Genomic DNA, 19,054 nt, shown 5'->3' with positions numbered 1-19,054 from the left:
CAAGTTGTTTTTGTGAGCTAAGTTTGTTTAAAGTAAAAAACACCTTCGCGAAGACTTAAATGTGCTGTGAAGTTTTTCAAATGAACTATCAAAATTTTTTTGTATCCCGTTCAAGCAGTTGGTTCAGTTCTTTTCTTTTGTTAGGTAGAAGGTCTTAAAGGAACTTATAAAAAATGACAGATGATGAGGTAGCTGAAATGATGAATGCAATTTGAAGCTCTGATGCTGGTGGAGATTATATCGACTACGGTGACAATGTACATGAACAGATGTGTACTACAACGTTGGGTGGCAACCCTACTGCACAATATTTCTTAGCTTGTTGGCTGTTTCTTCGTTGTGATCACATGGGGCTCTCATATTCGTTTGGAATCTATTCTCGCGCAGCAGAAAACGTGGTACCAGAAAATGTACCAGATCTCGCAGCTAGGCCAACTATTTAGTAAAATGCCAATGAAAAAGGTAACCATATTAAATATTTCCATAATTTGTTCCAGCAGTTATGTAAAAACGGGGGATGTAAGTCAAAAACACAAGTATTTTGCACAAAATATAAATTTGATCATTGCAATTCAACCACAAAGCCGTGTTTCTTTGATTTCCATCAACGTTAATATAACGATAAGTAAGTAATATTAGCAAACATTGTTCATTTTATTTTTTATTTCTTAGTTATTTCCATCGCCATTATTTAATAAACTTTTGTTTTTATAACTTCACTTAAATATCTTTTTTCTTGTAATTAGCATTCTTTAAGGCAGTGCGTTCATATTATTTTTATTAGTAAAATTTAAAAATTTAAGTTTTTTGAAAAATAATGCTGATATTTGAATCAACATTTTTATTTTTAAAATTAAAAAACATCTCTCATATTTACTTTTACAACTGATGTGTTATATCAGCAAATTTCTCGTGCAAAAATCCAGTTAAAGAAAGAGCTCCTAAGAGAACCGTTTGGCAATACGAGAAAGCCAACTGGGACGGTCTCAATAATTACTTCAGGATCTTTAACTGGTCACTATGCTTCCTCGATAGTGACGTTGACGCCAGCGCTGATATGATCACAAGTTTGATTCTCCTGGGAATGAGAACTTTTATCCCGAATAGGGTTAAAAGCATCAGACCCAAGGGAAACGCTTGGTTTGATGCGAGCTGTAAAGAGGTTATTAGGGTCAAAGAGGTTAGTTTCCGTTGCTATAAAGCCAACCGTACTGAGGAAAGCCGGAAAAAGTTCAAACAAGCCAGGAAGGCCTGCAACGCCCATATTCGACGGACCAAATTTTTACATGACCAAAATTTACGGCAAAAAATACTGCAATGTCCCAAAGGCAGTAAAAATTTTTGGTCATTTGTAAAAAACATGAGGAATTCTTCCTCTTCTTCGGTTCCTACGCTCGTTGATAATGACACTCCTTTTGTTAGCTCTTTAGAGAAAGCTAATCTCTTTGCTAGGCAGTTCGCCGCCAATTCTACGCTGCCAGTGAGTGTTATGACTCCGCCTGTACTTGAGCGAGTTAGTGATTCTATGGGACCAATCTTTTTTCGCACTCGTACTGTGGCAAGAGTCCTAAGAGATCTAAACACACATAAATCCGCTGGTCCGGATGGTATCCCCGCTATTGTTCTGAAGAGGTGTTCTTCAACGCTGGCAAAACCACTGCGTAAGCTTTTTCATCTGTCCTACTCCTCAGGTCTCGTTCCGAGCGGATGGAAAACGGCATTTGTCCAGCCTATTCCCAAAAAAGGCGAATCTTCCTCACCCTCTAACTACCGACCGATTGCACTTACGTCCCTTCTTTCCAAGGTCATGGAAACGCTGATTAATTATCAGCTCAAGAAATATCTTGAAGATCGAAAGCTTCTTAATGACCGGCAATACGGCTTTCGTAGCAATAGGTCCACTGGTGATCTCATGGTTCATCTCACCGAACAGTGGAGCAAATCTTTACATCGTTTTGGAGAAAGTAAGATTATTGCACTTGATATTTCAAAAGCATTTGATAGGGTTTGGCATCAGGCTCTCTTATCGAAAATGCGTGCATTCGGTTTTCATGAATCCCTGCTTCATTGGATTAGTAATTACCTTTCGGATCGTTCAATACAAGTAGTATTGGATGGATTCAAGTCTGAAAACCATAAAATAAATGCTGGTGTGCCCCAGGGCTCTGTTTTATCCCCAACACTCTTTCTCATTTTTATTAATGATCTTCTGTCTGTAACATCTAATCCAATACATTGTTTCGCTGACGATAGTACTCTTAGCTTTTCATATTCGTTTTCAGACTCACATCCCTCTTCTTCGGATGTGGAACTGCAACGACAAAATATGATAAGCTCATTAAATTCCGATCTAAACAGCATTGTTCAATGGGGATTAAAAAACCGCGTGGAATTTAATGCTTCGAAAACCCAATGCTGTCTTGTATCGTTAAAGCGAGATATACCCCCATTGCCATTATCCATGAATGGCACTTGCATCAATGAGACTGAACACCTCGATATTCTCGGTATGTGTGTCACCAACCACCTCTTATGGAATGATCACATACGCGATGTCGCCAAAAATGCCGCAAGGTGTTTGGGTTTTCTTAGGCGATGCAAGAAATATTTCACACCTTCTGATCTGGCTGTTATCTATAAGACTTACATACGTCCAAAGCTTGAGTATAACTCCCATCTCTGGGCTGGTGCTCCTGCAACTTACTTAAGCCTCTTGGATAGTATTGAACGTAGAGCATTTAAATTGATAGGTGATAATATCATCATAAGTTCATTTACTTCGCTTGAACATCGTCGCAAGGTCTCTTGTCTGACCCTTTTTTACCGTTATTTTAACGGCTTATGCTCTAGTGAAATAGCCAGTTGCATTCCTCCCCTTAAACAGTTCAACCGTAATACTCGCGCTTCTAGGAATGCTCATCAGTATACCCTCGAGCCCAACTTCGGTCGTACTGTCAAATACAGAGATTCGTTCTTTAGCCGTACTACGCGAATGTGGAATGCCTTACCACACTCTGTCTTTCCTAGTCATTGCAATATTCAGGAATTCAAAACCAATGTGCACCGACATCTCCTTTTAAACCCTCTCTCCTCTTCCTAGTGCTCACACTGTGCATCTGCATAATAAGGGTAGTAATATCCCCTTGAGTGTGTGTTTATTATAAAAAAAAAAAAAAAAAAAAAGAGAGAACAAATTTAGCAGGTATCTGTCCTTCCATCTGATATTTAGATTAGTTTGAGATTGCACTGTTTTTGTGTGTTTTTCATTTTACAGGTTTTCAATGAAAATATGAAGAACAGTTTGTTTGCGTTCATAAAACTATGTTCTATTCGTTTAATGGTGTGATACTTTTCTAAAGGAATCTAAGCTAAAGTTCACATAGTTATGTACATATGTATAAGTAACAAATCATATTTAAATAATAATAAAGAAAGAAACAGTTTTCAATAAAATCGACATTTTTAAATAATAATAATATAAATACGCGAGTTGCCTCTTTTCTGAAAAGTTCAAATAATTCCATTGTTTAAGCAATGTACAAAGTCATTATCAGTACTGATATGATGCATCGTTCTCAACACATTTTGTAAAAAATATAAAATGGATAAAAATTAGTTTTAAATTCAATTTAACAAGAATATTAAGTATACGCCCCAGTATCTCATTATTATTTCGTCGTTTTAAGAAAATATATAATTATTAGCGTATATTCATTGACGTGATTTTATAGTGACATAATACACTTTTGATGTAAGAGAAAGATAAAATGTTGATGAATATGTTCAATGCGAATATTTCATGTTTTCTTGGGCCTAAGCATTTTTTGAACATCTAAATTACGTTTTACAGTTGCTTAGATCTAGATCTAGATCTCAACTATATGGATCAAAAAATACAGCAAAACTTATGCGTACAGTCCCACGATTACTGGAAATTACGTTGGGAAAACTCAGATTTTTCTTACCGTGAAATGTTAGTGGCAGTAAAAGCCCCACCTTTTCAGCTTAATTCAAGATATTAATTTAAGAACTTAAGAACTAATTAACATATAGCTATTAGGCTGATGAAGTACTGACATTGGAATAAATAAATTTTCATTTAAATTCCTACCAAATAACATGCAAGTATAATACGTTCATTTAAGCTAAGTGGTGCGTTGGTTGGGAAGATATAGATTAGGACACATTCTAGAAAGCAGATAATGAATGAACAAAATGTCTGATATCTATCAACGTTCTTCCAGATTCGTGATAATAATTAATATAAAGCGGTCTTGATATAGATGAAATATCAAGGACTCTGCCAAGGTAAAGGTTTCGAAGAGAAAATCAAAGGCAACGTACTGCAAAACCATTTATTACTGTAACTTCTTGTTTATTAACATGTAAAGGGTGATTTTTTTGAGGTTAGGATTTTCATGCATTAGTATTTGACAGATCACGCGGGATTTCAGACATGGTGTCAAAGAGAAAGATGCTCAGTATGCTTTGACATTTCATCATGAGTAGACTTACTAACGAGCAACGCTTGCAAATCATTGAATTTTATTACCAAAATCAGTGTTCGGTTCGAAATGTGTTTCGCGCTTTACGTCCGATTTATGGTCTACATAATAGACAAGTGAGCAAACAATTAATGCGATTGTGACCAAGTTTACTTTATTGGACATTAAACCAACCACACGAATGCGTACAGTGCGTACAGAAGAGAATATTGCGTCTGTTTCTGAGAGTGTTGCTGAAGACCGTGAAATGTCGATTCGTCGCCGTTCGCAGCAATTGGGTTTGTGTTATTCGACCACATGGAAGATTTTACGCAAAGATCTTGGTGTAAAACCGTATAAAATACAGCTCGTGCAAGAACTGAAGCCGAACGATCTGCCACAACGTCGAATTTTCAGTGAATGGGCCCTAGAAAAGTTGGCAGAAAATCCGCTTTTTTATCGACAAATTTTGTTCAGCGATGAGGCTTATTTCTGGTTGAATGGCTACGTAAATAAGCAAAATTGCCTCATTTGGAGTGAAGAGCAACCAGAAGCCCTTCAAGAACTGCCCATCCATCCCGAAAAATGCACTGTTTGGTGTGGTTTGTACGCTGGTGGAATCATTGGACCGTATTTTTTCAAAGATGCTGTTGGACGCAACGTTACGGTGAATGGCGATCGCTATCGTTCAATGCTAACAAACTTTTTGTTGCCAAAATGGAAGAACTGAGCTTGGTTGACATGTGGTTTCAACAAGATGGCGCTACATGCCACACAGCTCGCGATTCTATGGCCATTTTGAGGGAAAACTTCGGAGAACAATTCATCTCAAGGAATGGACCGGTAAGTTGGCCACCAAGATCATGGCATTTGACGCCTTTAGACTATTTTTTGTGAAGCTACGTCAAGTCTAAAGTCTACACAAATAAGCCAGCAACTATTCCAGCTTTGGAAGACAACATTTCCGAGGAAATTTGGGCTATTCCGGCCGAAATGCTCGAAAAAGTTACCCAAAAGAGGACTTTCCGAATGGACCACCTAAGAAGCAGCCGCGGTCAACATTTAAATGAAATTATCTTCAAAAAGTAAATGTCATGGACCAATCTAACGTTTCAAATAAAGAATCGATGAGATTTTGCAAATTGTATGCGTTTTTTTTTTAAAAAAAGTTCTCAAGCTCTTAAAAAAATCACCGTTTATTAAGAGTACGAGATTATTAAGAATTTGCATAGGGGAAGGGAGGGCAGGGGATAGATTTGTGGTAAAACGCATGACAATAATTTGAAAATGTTACTAAATATGTAAGTTGTGTTTGCAAAAATGCATATTTTGAATCCATATAACTGTTTTTAAATCAAAGGAGATATTGGCCCATTTGGAATACTTTGCATTAATTTAAAAAAAAAATACATTTTTGGCGATTAAAGAAAAATTTGACTGGCTTTGTATATTTAATTCGATTAAAAGCTGATTAAAATTATATTTAAAAATAGGTTTAGTGCGACCCACACTGATAACTTCTCATCCCGTCTGTCGATTTTTTTGTATTGCTTAAAAGGTTTGTAGGTTTTTGTGTTTTGTTAAAAAAGTTATCAGTTAAATTATTCTCAGAAGTTTAAAAATAAATAATAATTTTTTGCATATAATGACATAGTTTGATTTTAAAATCTATTTTTGTTAACGAGATTTTTAGTCGTTAACCAATTTTTACCAGTTTAAGTAGCATTTGTGTACTATTTGTTGTAGGATTTATTTATTTTTGTGAAAAAAAAACTGACTGTTGGATTTTTATAAAAAATTTATTGAATTTCGAAAACAATATTTTCTGTCAGACGAAATAAGTTTGAAGCCAATATCTCATTTATTTTTAAAAGATATATGATTCGAAACTGAATTTTTACCAACTTTTAAGAAGCAAGTAAGAAAATTGTCAATTAGATTTTTCTCAAAATTTAACCAGATGTTGAAAACATTATTTTTCATTGCACACAATTATTTGGCAGATAAAATCATTTTTTGTTTGTAAAACATTCGAGGTGACAAATAATTCTTTTTAGTTTTTTTGATTTATAAAAAAAACGTTAATTGGATTTTTTTCCAAAAATTTATTTTATTGATATAGCATTTAATTCATGTCTCTAGCGTTATTGGTTCGTGAGATATTTAGGGTTAACCAAAATGTTCACCATTTTTTTAAAAAAGCTATGTTAAAAAAAACCACCCACGCTATTTTGTTGAGGGCCCTATCTGCATCTTTCTGCATTATTATCTGTAAAACATAATTTATTTGAAGTCAATATCTCTACTGGTTCTTGAGCTATGGACGGCGAAAAAACGTACTAACGTACGAACGAACGTACACGCACGCAGATACATCTTTCTAAAAATCTTTTACTTCGACTCTAGGGACCTTAAAACGTTGAGAAATGTCAAAACTTTCAATTCGAAAAATTGGCCCCATTAAAATAACTTCCTATGGGAACCTTTGAAATTTTACAAACTACATTTTTACCGCCAAAATAATTTTGTAAAATTAAAAAATCGAATTGACAGTTTTTTTCTTACATAAAAAATAAAACTTACAAAAATATTAGGTACTAAAAGTAAACATTCGTTTTCAACTCAAATATCTTGGCAAAAATTAAAGATATTTTCTTCAAACTAACTTCATCTTATATAAAATATTATTTTCAAAATTCAGTAAAATTTAATGTTAGTGCTACAAAAATTCTGCATAAAATTGGTAAAAATTGACATTACCGCCGCCTTCATTTTTAAAGAAATATGAACCAATGATTCGGCCAATAGAGCACAACAAAAAGTGATTCTTTGGAAATGCTGCGGAGTCTTTAAAGATATGCAGTATCCACTAAAGTAAACTTGGTGCGAAACCAAATAATTATTGCTCGAATGACTGAATTATGTCAACTAATTATTATTGTAAACTAAGCTAAAAATAAATCAAGTGTCAAAGAGATAAAAACTGTTGACAAATTGAAAAACAGGCGTCTAAAAAATCAAACATGATATTTTTATAGAGTTCTTTGTGAAATTAGATTACAGCTCTGATTTAATAAAAGAAAAAAAAGATTTACTTTCTAACAAATAGTTTCATCACTTTTGAAAAACATACATATTTATAACATTTTATCTACCAAGATTTTGTCTATGTAATAAACTTTAACCTTAATTAATTGTGATCCATTAATCTCAAAAGTTTTTGGTTTCCATTATGTCAAAGCCAAAATTTCAACATCATCATATAGCGGCACCGATCAGCCCTAGTCAAACAAGATTTTAAAAATAATGATCTCTAAGAATGTTAAAACTGATAATATTATAAGATGCTTTTGACGTATAGATGATCGAAAATATTATAAGATGCTTTTGACGTATAGATGATCGAAAATATTATAAGATGCTTTTGACGTATAGATACTCACAAGAAAGTTCTTAAAAACAAATAAATGAATGATTTTGTTCAGTACAAACTTTTATATTTCAAATGTCTCACCTGGTTTCAGCAAGAGAGTTTTTTTTTTAAATTAATATTTGAAAACCTGTTAATCGTTCCCAACCCTCATCCTTAGAATCAAATTTCAAAACATTTTAAAACACTTGACACAAGCCCTGTGTCACATCTGTCAATCATAAAATCGTCCTTTAACACAAGTTTCTATTTCATTGCACCCATTAGTCTTCTCGATCGTCAGTTTACATATATTAACCCTTATAACAAGCTTTAAATCAAAGTTGTGGGAAAAACATTAAAATTGATATTCTGCACATGCGCCTCACGTATTAACTTGACAGCTATAGAGATCTTATATAAGAGGAGAGTATTTTAGGAGAGACACTGAAGGTGAAGCCACACATGTGGTGATCGACGGTAACGTCGTCGGCGACCTAAGGTTGTGTTATACTTTCAGTTCGTTCCCACGCATTTAAGGCGAATAAACACCACTAATAACAATTTACCCACCTTGAGCCAGACCGGGATACTGATTAAGGTATTTTTCATTTTCACTATGGTTATGGCATAAGTGGTATCAAATTTCAATTTTATAAGATTTAAGGCTTTTAGTGCGAGGTTGGTGTTGTTGTTTGTGATTTGTATGTTAATTTGCTTATATGGAATCACAGCAGTCCATATTTTATAGGACCTCATTTTGGATGACACACAGGTGTCTGCTGAATGTATCAATTTATGTTCATGCCACGAGGGTGGGCTTTTTCTCAACAATATAGTGAAAAGTATATATGTCAGATAAATTGCTTATTGAGTTTGCTAAGTGTAATTGAGAATGAAAGGTTGGTAATTAAGAAGATGCGTGTGAAAGTTTGTTTACTCACTTGGGTGAGAATATCTATAGTTAATGTGACATATTTTATATTATTATCAATGCTGTTGGTTATGAGTAGGGCCCGGATTTTTGAAAGTTGAGATTTTCATTAAATATAAGTTTACGTTTATAGCGTTCCTAAAAATAGGATTTCTAGATTTTGTTTGTTTTTTCCGGCTTTTTAGATTGAACTACAATCCAAATTCTCAGGTTTTCTCAGTTTTAAATCACATTATTTTGAGCTTTTCTGGCATTCATTTGCATTAAAAAAAGTTTTGAGACATATCTAACAAAATCAAATCAATCTTATATTTAAGAAATTACGTATGCAGGAAAAAATGTATATCTCATACAAATGAGTTAAAGCTTTTTAAATGTTGAGACTGGAAATTAGTTTCCTTAGGATTCACAATGACCTTAAGAATATTTTGGCTTCCTTTTAACCCAAGTATACTGTCAAATACAGAGATTCGTTCCTTAGCCATACTACGCGAATGTGGAATGCCTTACCACACTCTGTTTTTCCTAGTCATTGCAATATTCAGGAATTCAAAACCAAAGTGCACCGACATCTTCTTTTTAACCCTCTCTCCTCTTCCTAGTGCTCACATTGTGCCTCTGCATTATGCAAGGGTAATAATATCTCTTTTAGTGTATGCTTATTGTAAAAAAAGTAATGCTTTTTGGGGGGTCGTTTGACTAATAAAACTAGAATGATGATTTTTCTACGATTCGTTAGTGATCCTGGTTCCTAGCTAGCTGTAGCCAGTTTCAGACTTCAAGTTGGATGAGGTCCTCTGCAATCTCTGTGCGCTAACTTAATCACGATTTTCTTCTACTGCGCCGTACCTCGGGATCGGATTCCGGGCTGGAGCGTTAGTGTCTATTCGCTCTAGACGATGCAGCCATCAAGTCCGGGACGGGAGCAAAAATCACCTGAATTTTTCTCTCGAAGCATCCTCAGACGTTCTCAACTTTCTTTGACAAGAATGAGAACCGGTATGATGAGTGTCTTATTAATGGTGCCTTTAGATGCTCGAGAGAGGTACAAATTACTCAACTGCATTCGAAGTCCAAAAAAGAGACTTCAGTATTGATGTCGTTGTCTGAATTTATAGCGGTGCATAGGCGGACAAAGCCCTACGGCTCTCCATGAATAGACGTTTTGTCAAAGACGTCGTATTGCAATGTCTTTTTTCAATGAGAGCATATACTTACCCGTATTGACAACTTAATCTATCTTCTCCCCTCCCTTCGTAATACTTAAACGCTCCACTGACATGACACTTTGATTTTCAAACTATGGTGGTGGATGAATCTTGAAAAGATTGTGTCTTTAGTGTTGAAGATTGAGTTTTGCACAATTATTTCCAGAACGATAAGAGATCTTTTTTGACCTTTATTGAAGTTCCTGTTTTTTCCATGATCTGCCGTAATGTGAATATTTGGTCATTGGTAGAAACTAATATGGGTCTATCAGGTTGTTGACGACAGGCTTCAGACTTTAACAAAATAGGGGTGAAAAATAAGATCACGACCACCGTCAATGTTGTACGCTTTTAATAAAATTAACCAATAAAACCATATTTGACACTGAGAAGATAGTTATTAAAAAGTGCCAAAGTCTAAGTTGAACATTTTTTTTTTGTATCATTTAAAGTGCAAAAGTATGAGCCTTAAATCCGAATTTTTCGATAAGAAACCGTACTTTTTGGTCACTTGTTAACTTTTTGTCACTTATTAATAGTGATGGCTTCAGTGTCTGAGTTTCAAAAATATGAAGAGACACTACAAAGGTGTGTTTTACATTTTATTTACTTTGAAACCAAAAATATGTATTTATTTGGTAATAATAAAATACACAAGAACACATTCATAATTATGTTAAAATTTACGATACACATTTCATTCACTTTAGTTAAAAAAATTGAAAAAGCAGTATTAATTCTTTTTAAAAAAAAATTATACTGTTTTTTATAGGCATAAAGAAGAGTTTAAAAAAAAACTATTCAATACATTAAAAATATGTTATACATATGTTTAAAAAAAACACAAATTTTCAAAACAAATATTGGCATTGGAATATTGTTTCAAAATCCTATACATTTGTTGTCAACTCTTAGAGAAACGTATTGTATGTAAATTTGAATTTTTTATAAATGCTTTTGTCACTCAAGCTTTAGGTCTACAAAAAAGTTACAAAAAAGTTACATAATGTCAAGTCTCATAAGTAAGTAATCCGATGCTTGGTATATAGACTTTACTTAATGTTATGATTTTTTAAACTTATTTTTAATAATAATTTAAATTATTGCTACAAAAGTTGTAGGCTTTTAAAAATCAAATTATTTGATCTTGATTTTGAACTTAACCGAATTCTATCCTATCCTTTTATTGTAGAAGAAGTTTAACAATTTCTTAACCATTCAAAAAAGGGCCAAGTTTATACTCATTTATAATTTAGATTAAATGAATCTTACCTGTGGACACATTTTGCACTGGTATTTCCTCCCACTGCCACCACCTCCTGGACCGAGGCTCGTACTTATCTTGGTTGCATTAATTGGCTGTGGTACAACTAATAATGCTGATGCCGCCGAAGTATGATGCACATGATTGCCAACGCCCACATTAACACCACCACCACCGCCACCACCTCCTGGAGAATTGCTATTCGACGAAACTGTCCGAACTGGACCGCTAGGTCCGTATATTGACATTTGATTGCCTTGCGCAGCACCTGTATGGTGTTCCAGTCTTCCATCATCAAAAATGTGTCCTGTAAATAGAATTTATAGACGTTTCATTTAACTGTAATATAGTTTTATTGTAAGTTTTTAAGCATTTGAAACTATTTTCGAAAGAGTAGCTCATTTTAAAACAATTATGTTGGCGCGTTGCCAAATGTTGAGAAAAGTGATCTTGACGATGCTATCACTTTCCTAGAACTTGAAACAATATCGCCCAAAATAATAAACAATAAGGTGCCAGATTCAGAATAAAATTCAATTAAAATTTTTCAAACTTTCTATAATAAAACTTAAGAATTATACTGTCCACTTTTTCAATTAGTGTTTTGAAGACAGCTGCGTGCCTTCTTATTTTAATGAAGCTATTATTTTTGAAATTCTCAAGATTGGTGATACGAAAAGTACAGAGAACTACAGGGGGATTTTGATTTTAAATTCAATTAGAAGATGTTGAACAAAAGATGTGTGTAATCTCGTTGATTTTAAGTCTGCTTTTAGGACAAGGCACAGATAGGCATTAATTAACAAACTGTCCTGTTTAAATCTTTTGAAAGCTTATTTTTTATTACTAAAATTTTGTATTGGCTACTAACACACCATTGTGTGATGGAAACGATTTTTAATAGTAGCTGTATTCTAAGTCCATTACTCGTTTCGTTTTTAACGACAAAACTGTTGTACAACTTCCAGGCGGACTATATTTTGCCGGTGCAATGGCGAAATTTGTTTTATATGCAAACAACCCATTTGCACTCCAGTTACAAAAAGATTGCAATCATTTTATGAAATATGGAGGCTCCTTGTAAGCATTCAAAAACAAAGTTTTTATTTTTAAAGCAAGCCAAGGGAAAAGACTTCCTCAAGAAAATTACGTTCTTGATAACACTAGTATTAAAATTGTTCAAGGAGTTTTGTTGACACACAAAGTCAACTTTGCTAGTACTCAATATAATGTTGCTTTTTAAAGTCTTAATGTTGGCCTGGCGTCTAAATTCTTGTTCAATGTTTTTGAATATATTTATCTTGAATTTTACGAAAGCTTAAAGAGTTTTTTTTTAATCGACTTTTCTGCTTGCTTAATACAACAATGCTTAATACGTTAGACGTATAGTCGGGTATAACACCTTTAAAAACGCGCAATTTGAAGCACTTAATTAACTTAATAAGGGAAGTTTAATTTTTAGATCCAGAATTGGAATCTTAAATTTTAATTTTATGCCTCATAAGGCCGACCTATAATACACAATTTTGGTTTATGTAACTTAAAAGAAATTGGAGGTATTAATCACTTTTAGGCTGTCTGACTAATTCTTTAAAAAACCTGCCAGTTAAATTTTTGAGAAAATTCTCTAGTTTTTTACAACGTTCGTACAAAATTTGAAATAAATTAGTGGGATGGTTAAGTCTTTATAGAATTTCTTTTAGGATAACAAAAGAGGACAATTGATATGATAACATAACAAACCTCTTATGAAGTTAATACCAAAATAAGCTGTGCGTCTTGAATCATCCGAGGGCATTAAAATATTACGTTTTTCAATATTTTCAATAATGAGGCATTGAAGAGAGATTTAACAGTGTAAGGATCATTAGTTCCTTAGAATTCCTAAAAATAAAAGCTACTATAAAATTAGCTTAAGCAAATATGAAAAATTAAAATGCGTTAGCAACTTCGTAGATTAAGTTTTTGATCAAAGGTTTTTTTTTCTATTCTCCGAAGAGGTTTTTCATCAATTTTATAAGAATGACAAATTGTAAGATGGCTTCAAAAGATTATATAATTTGGCATTTAAAAGTAATCAGCAAATAGTAATTTATGAAAAAACCAGATTTGATGTGGATTATTATTCATTAAAATAAGAAATAAAAGCGGTCCCAGGTGGCTTCCATGAGGAACACCACTAGAGGAAACGTGGATTTGATGAGATTTAATATTTTTTGGCGAAGTCAGTATAAATAACACAACATTTCGACCCACTTCAAAACAGCTAGCGACATATTTATTGGAAATCTTAAGACTTGTTGAAATCGATTTACCAGAGATAAATCCATGTTGAAATCATTTCTTTGAAAAGAAAGGACACTTTTTTTTATAAGTATATAAGACAAAAGAAGGGACCTGGTTGTTGCTCAAGACTTAGAATAAACAAGGCATATTATACATGAACAAAATTAATAATACTTAGTGATAAAATAAAGAATTCATCTATCTATCTAATTTAAACAACTTTTGGGCCCAGTATCATATGGTACCGATCTCGCTCAATTTATCAGTCTAGCTGTGTTGCACTTCAACGCGAAATTCTTAAGAATTTACTTTCACTCAAGTTTGTTTGAAACTATAAAGATCCATTTACGTGACTGCGGAACTGGGTCTTATTTGAGTTTTATTGAATAATTGTTGTTTTTTAAAAATATATAGAGGCTCATTCGTAGCTCTTTCTAGTTCTTCCTTCCATTGACAAAATATAAGATTACCTACCAGTTCTAATTAACTGATCAATAAACCCGAATTGAGATCATCTTGAAAATGATTAATGCCACACGCACTTGGTTGGTAATTAAATCGGAATACAGTTCCAACAGCCAGAGATAGTCATCAATTTAAAAAGGAGCAGACAAAAAATGCCGCTTACCAAGTTTAACAACCAACGGATAAAGCCTAATTACAGAAAAAGATCAAGTTGCAAAAAAAGCAACAATACCAACAACCTGCGGCACTGGATATGCGCAAAAGGAGCGAAGGCTATACTAATCAGAAATGCGCGCGTTTAGAGCTACCAGCGCCGCACAGACGTTGGCTCCTCGGGCCGGTTATACCAACCAAGCTACTGGCGCTAAGCTGTATTGTCGATATGGAATCTATGAATTCCATAAGACGGCTATAGAGGGATGTTAGGCTTTGGCTTCTTTTGCCGCATATGAGCTTATTAATGTCCATCGCGGGTAATAATGATAACATTACAGTCTCGTCCCGTCCCATGTTGTTGTAACCCTAAATGGGCGATCGGGTGGCGCTTAGTGTAAATTACTTCTATAGCTGGTGCCATTTAAGATGGTAGCGCACATATGAAAGTCGTTCTCATGTTATTATCGACGGCGACGCGACTAGTATGGCACACAAATCGAAGTCGGTAGAGATTGGAGGAAGGTATCCATCCGCATCTAACAACGAAGATGGTTAGAACTGAAATCTTGAAGCTAATTTTTGTTATGTTGGTATGTCTCTATACATAATGTATGTATAGCAACAATTCAATGATTACCACCTCTGCCGCCACGCACCGCTGGCGTTGGCGCTGGCTCTGCCTCTGGCCCTGGATGGCTGAATTGGATCGCAGCACTGGCGACCATTGTATCTGTATATCGGCCGTTTTAAGTTGATGTATCTTTAACCGAGACAAGTAGCTAGTGTACTACATGACCGTGCATGTAACTGACAACATTTTAACCGCATGTAAGACATCCATGTTCCTCGAACGATTTCGGAGTCAATGGCGAATGCCTCTGATGCTGGCCGTGTTTTTGCAGCATTGTACCGCATCGTCATGTGTTCGCTTGTTAATCATTCAACAAGCTGTGGTGTTGAGATACTATATAGACGCCACCGTCGCCACCGCTACCGCCGCGCCGCGCCGCCGTGTCGTCGCACCCCGCGATTGCTCTCCTCAAGCCGCTGCCCCAGCAGCGCTGTTTGGCAACAACTATATATCACCATACCGTAGTTCCAAAAATTATTCCTCTTATTTATGGAAATCTTTTCGGTGTACCACCGAGAAAGTGGGAATGGAAAGCCAGGATAAATTACAAGACGACGGACGACTACGACGACGAAGACTACGCGACTTTGTTGATCGGTTAAGGTAACATCAGCTTCGGCCTTATGGCCTTACGACAACGCAACATGCCACCTCTTGTTCCATCATTCCAACAACAGCCACGGCAGCGGCTTCAGAATGGTAATGCATTTTGGAGACATACAATGATATCGCATATCATTCAATGGGGAGCGGGGGGTGGAAGATTTTGCTATCTATACTGGAATGTTTTTAGATTCTTATCGCAATCGCGATGACATTATCTAGATGAGGTCGATAGTTTCGATAAAGCAACATAATGTAAACATGTTGCCGGAACATTTTAAGATTCCTGGCGCTCTGGCGCTACAGCTGCGCGGCAATATATAGCTATATAGGTAGTGTATTACGAGAATCTTGTGGGAGTTCATATGGTTTAAGAGTTAGATACCTATAGCTTATGTGATATCTATACAAGATACAACCAAAACTTATTTTGCATCACTATAACTTTGTTCGTGATGCAAGCAATCAAATGGAAAAGATATTAAAATGGGTGCATTACCTTTTTGCAGGTTCCCATGGTGGTCGTTCATTTTAGCCTGAAAATAAAAGAAAAAGAAAAGGAGGTAAAACAAGATTAGATAAATGTTTTAAGGAGTGAAAAGTTGAAGTAGAGAGTAATTATATATTTAAAAGAAAAAGTATTCGTGTGTACATACCTCATATCCTTGCTTCATTGACATGTGATTTCTTGAAGTTGGCCAACCATTGTAGTCGATTTCTTTCACATGTTGACCACATTGCTAAAATAATTTTTGTTTTTAAATTAAATAATTTATTAAAAAAAAAGTATTTTATGTATTAAATTTAAATTTTGTTAAAAGTAAACATTGAATATTTTGTATTATGAAAAATTCGCCAACAGTTCATTTGCATTTCAAAACAAACTAGCATCAAGAAAGGTTTAAGCCATTAATGAAATATGTAAAACCAAAAAGGGAAAGAGATATTTCTAATTTTGAAAAAAATTCTGACAATATACTTAGCTAATAATTTACTGGCTATTACAGCGTATCTATGTTTATGATACAACGGTTCTCTCTTAAATTCTTCAAAGGAGGACACGTTACAGTAATTTCCCGAAGATTTGAAATCGTCCAAGACTACTTTAATTGAACGGTCCGGTATTTTCTAACCCGACGGAGAAGAGATTTGTTGATTCCAAATTCACATATTTTACATAAAAGAGTTTGATGCCGATGCCGAACTTCATTAAATGCCTTTGAAGTGCAATAGTTTTATTTTCTAAAAAACGATCTCACTGTTCAGACAGATAAAAATCACCAGTGGATCTATATTTATATAAAAGCTATACTTCAGTTAGTAAGAAGCTTTCGTCACCCATGACACTGAATAACAATGTATTTATAAAGACTGCCAGGATATTCGTCGACCTATTGGTAGAAGTCATGTCTACCAGTATTGCAAGTTCAGAGAAATGACTTGAGACTAAATGAGATAAAAAAACTACATAACGCTTGTTCCTTACTTGATAGACAGTTCTTTCCTGTTTGTCGGAAACAAAAATCTCTCTCCAAGGAAGGCAAGAAAGAACTGGAAAGTAGACGAAGGCACTGTGTTAGTGCCTTTCTTGATGGATAGTAGACTTATCACCTGTCGGGCATACAAATAAAATTCTTCCCAAGGAAGACTCTAGCGTAAAAACATTGATGGGGCCACCATCTTCTATAGACAGTATCTAGATAGGAATTTATTTAACCCATCCGTGTGGTATGCACCCACTAACAATATGCATGAATCGAACGTCAGACCCATTCGCTCAACCACCGGTCGAAGCTTGGGGTTAACGATAATAAAACGCAGACAAAAACGCAACGATAAGAGGATTTTTCGCCGCTTTGCAGAATTATTATCGGGAAAAGAGAAGCTAGCCCTGGATCGATCCGATCAGAGACTAGATATCATAACAGCGGACACAGACAAACGACAAAAAGACAAAACGAACGTAATAGTCGAGGAGAGTAAGGAACTCTCGACAAATCAAATCTTTTGAAGATCCTCTAAAAGAGTAAGGTAAATAAGCTAGTCGCCAAACAGTTCCTCACCAAAGTTGCAATTTAAGATCGATAGACAATATATTTTAGATCAGCAAAGTTTACAAAACAAAAATAACAGCTGTATTACATATCTGCAACTTAAACCTTTGTCCTATTTCTTAAATATTGACAAGTGACAAACTTTATAACGAATTGACAGGTGATTTAACTGTCGGTTAAATACAAGGAAATTTTTTTGTGATAATTGTGTCACTGTGAAAATTTGTATGTGGAATGTTGGAGGTGTCAACCGATTCTTAACAAAGAATATGTTCCGTTGTACATTTGCAGACCCAAAAATTGAAAAATACTTATGCAGCAAATTAATTTAATTTAATAAAAACTTAGCTAACAAAATTGTACCTACATGCTATTCTCAATGCATCACTCTCGCTTAAAAACATAGGGTCATATTCATATTTTCTTGAAAAGTTCTGATTTTGTCTTTGCTAAATTAAACTTTAGTTTATGTTATTCATAGACAATTTAAACCCATTTTAAAACGATAATCTGGAGTCCAAAAATAAACACGACGGAACCTATGTTTCAGCTGTTTCTACACATCAAAAATAAACAAAATGATTGAGTAAATTAACTTACGAGACATTTTATTTGAAAAATTAAAATAAAAAATTAAAATGAGACTTAAACATATACATACCAATATTTTGATATTTTGCTGGATGTTTAATGCTACCAACTAACAAAAAAACGAAATCTCTACTTAACCCAATTGGACCTCTTTGAAATATGTACATAGATGAAGACGATTTGTGAAATATATCGATTCAAGAAAAAAAAACTGTCAAGTCTATGATTGACCTTCTAAATATTATAGATCGAAATTCAATTAAATGTTTTTTTAATATCTGCTTGCTTCCAAGTCTTAAAACCACCAGTCTGACTTCATTAAATTGTTTATGTAGTTTATGTGAAATTTTTCAAAATTGTAGTAGAATATGCTTTAAACCTGTTTTCAACTAAACAGAGCTGGCAAATTCTTTATGAACAGCAGCTGAGCCTAAGCTATATGTTAAACTTAGACTCCAGTTCAAATAGACTCCGGTTTGAAATATGACTATAAATATGCCCCATATTGTCGAAACTGTCAAACAAACAAAATTTTAATTTTAATATGGTTCTGTTCTATAAAAAAATGGTTGCTTTCCGAAATTGTAAATCCGAGATCTTTTGATTTTACGGTCTAAAGTTATACATTACGCGAGATGAAAAATATCGTTACTTTTCACATTGTAGTGATCATCTCACCATCTGAAAAAAAAATTCTGATGCATGTATGTAGATACTTTTTTTGAGATAAGTTCTCTTTCGGAACACATATATCTTTTTTTTTCCTTTTTTAAAAATTCCTTAGAGATCTGAAAATAATGGGTGATTTTTTTGAGGTTAGGATTTTTATGCATTAGTATTTGACAGATCACGCGGGATTTCAGACATGGTGTCAAACAGAAAGATGCTCAGTATGCTTTGACATTTCATCATGAATAGACTTACTAACGAGCAACGCTTGCAAATCATTGAATTTTATTACCAAAATCA

At 34.3% G+C, this 19,054-nt stretch overlaps 1 protein-coding gene across 1 annotated transcript in view; it reads right to left on the bottom strand.

Annotated features, from left to right (window-relative positions):
• Nucleotides 1–19,054, bottom strand: part of LOC129939174 (zinc finger protein rotund-like) — a 73,149-nt gene that overhangs the window by 36,768 nt on the left and 17,327 nt on the right. Inside the window, exons 3-5 of the mRNA XM_056047078.1 lie at nt 16,097–16,180; nt 15,940–15,976; nt 11,308–11,606 (exon numbers count right to left, since the gene is read on the bottom strand). Coding sequence (XP_055903053.1) covers nt 11,308–11,606; nt 15,940–15,976; nt 16,097–16,180 — 420 coding nt within the window. The remainder of the gene's footprint in view (nt 1–11,307; nt 11,607–15,939; nt 15,977–16,096; nt 16,181–19,054) is intronic.

Source organism: Eupeodes corollae, chromosome 1, assembly GCF_945859685.1.
Source record: "Eupeodes corollae chromosome 1, idEupCoro1.1, whole genome shotgun sequence".
Lineage (NCBI taxonomy): Eukaryota > Metazoa > Arthropoda > Insecta > Diptera > Syrphidae > Eupeodes > Eupeodes corollae.
The sequence above is the reverse complement of the archived record's forward strand: the minus strand, read 5'-3'. Positions and strand labels throughout refer to the sequence as shown.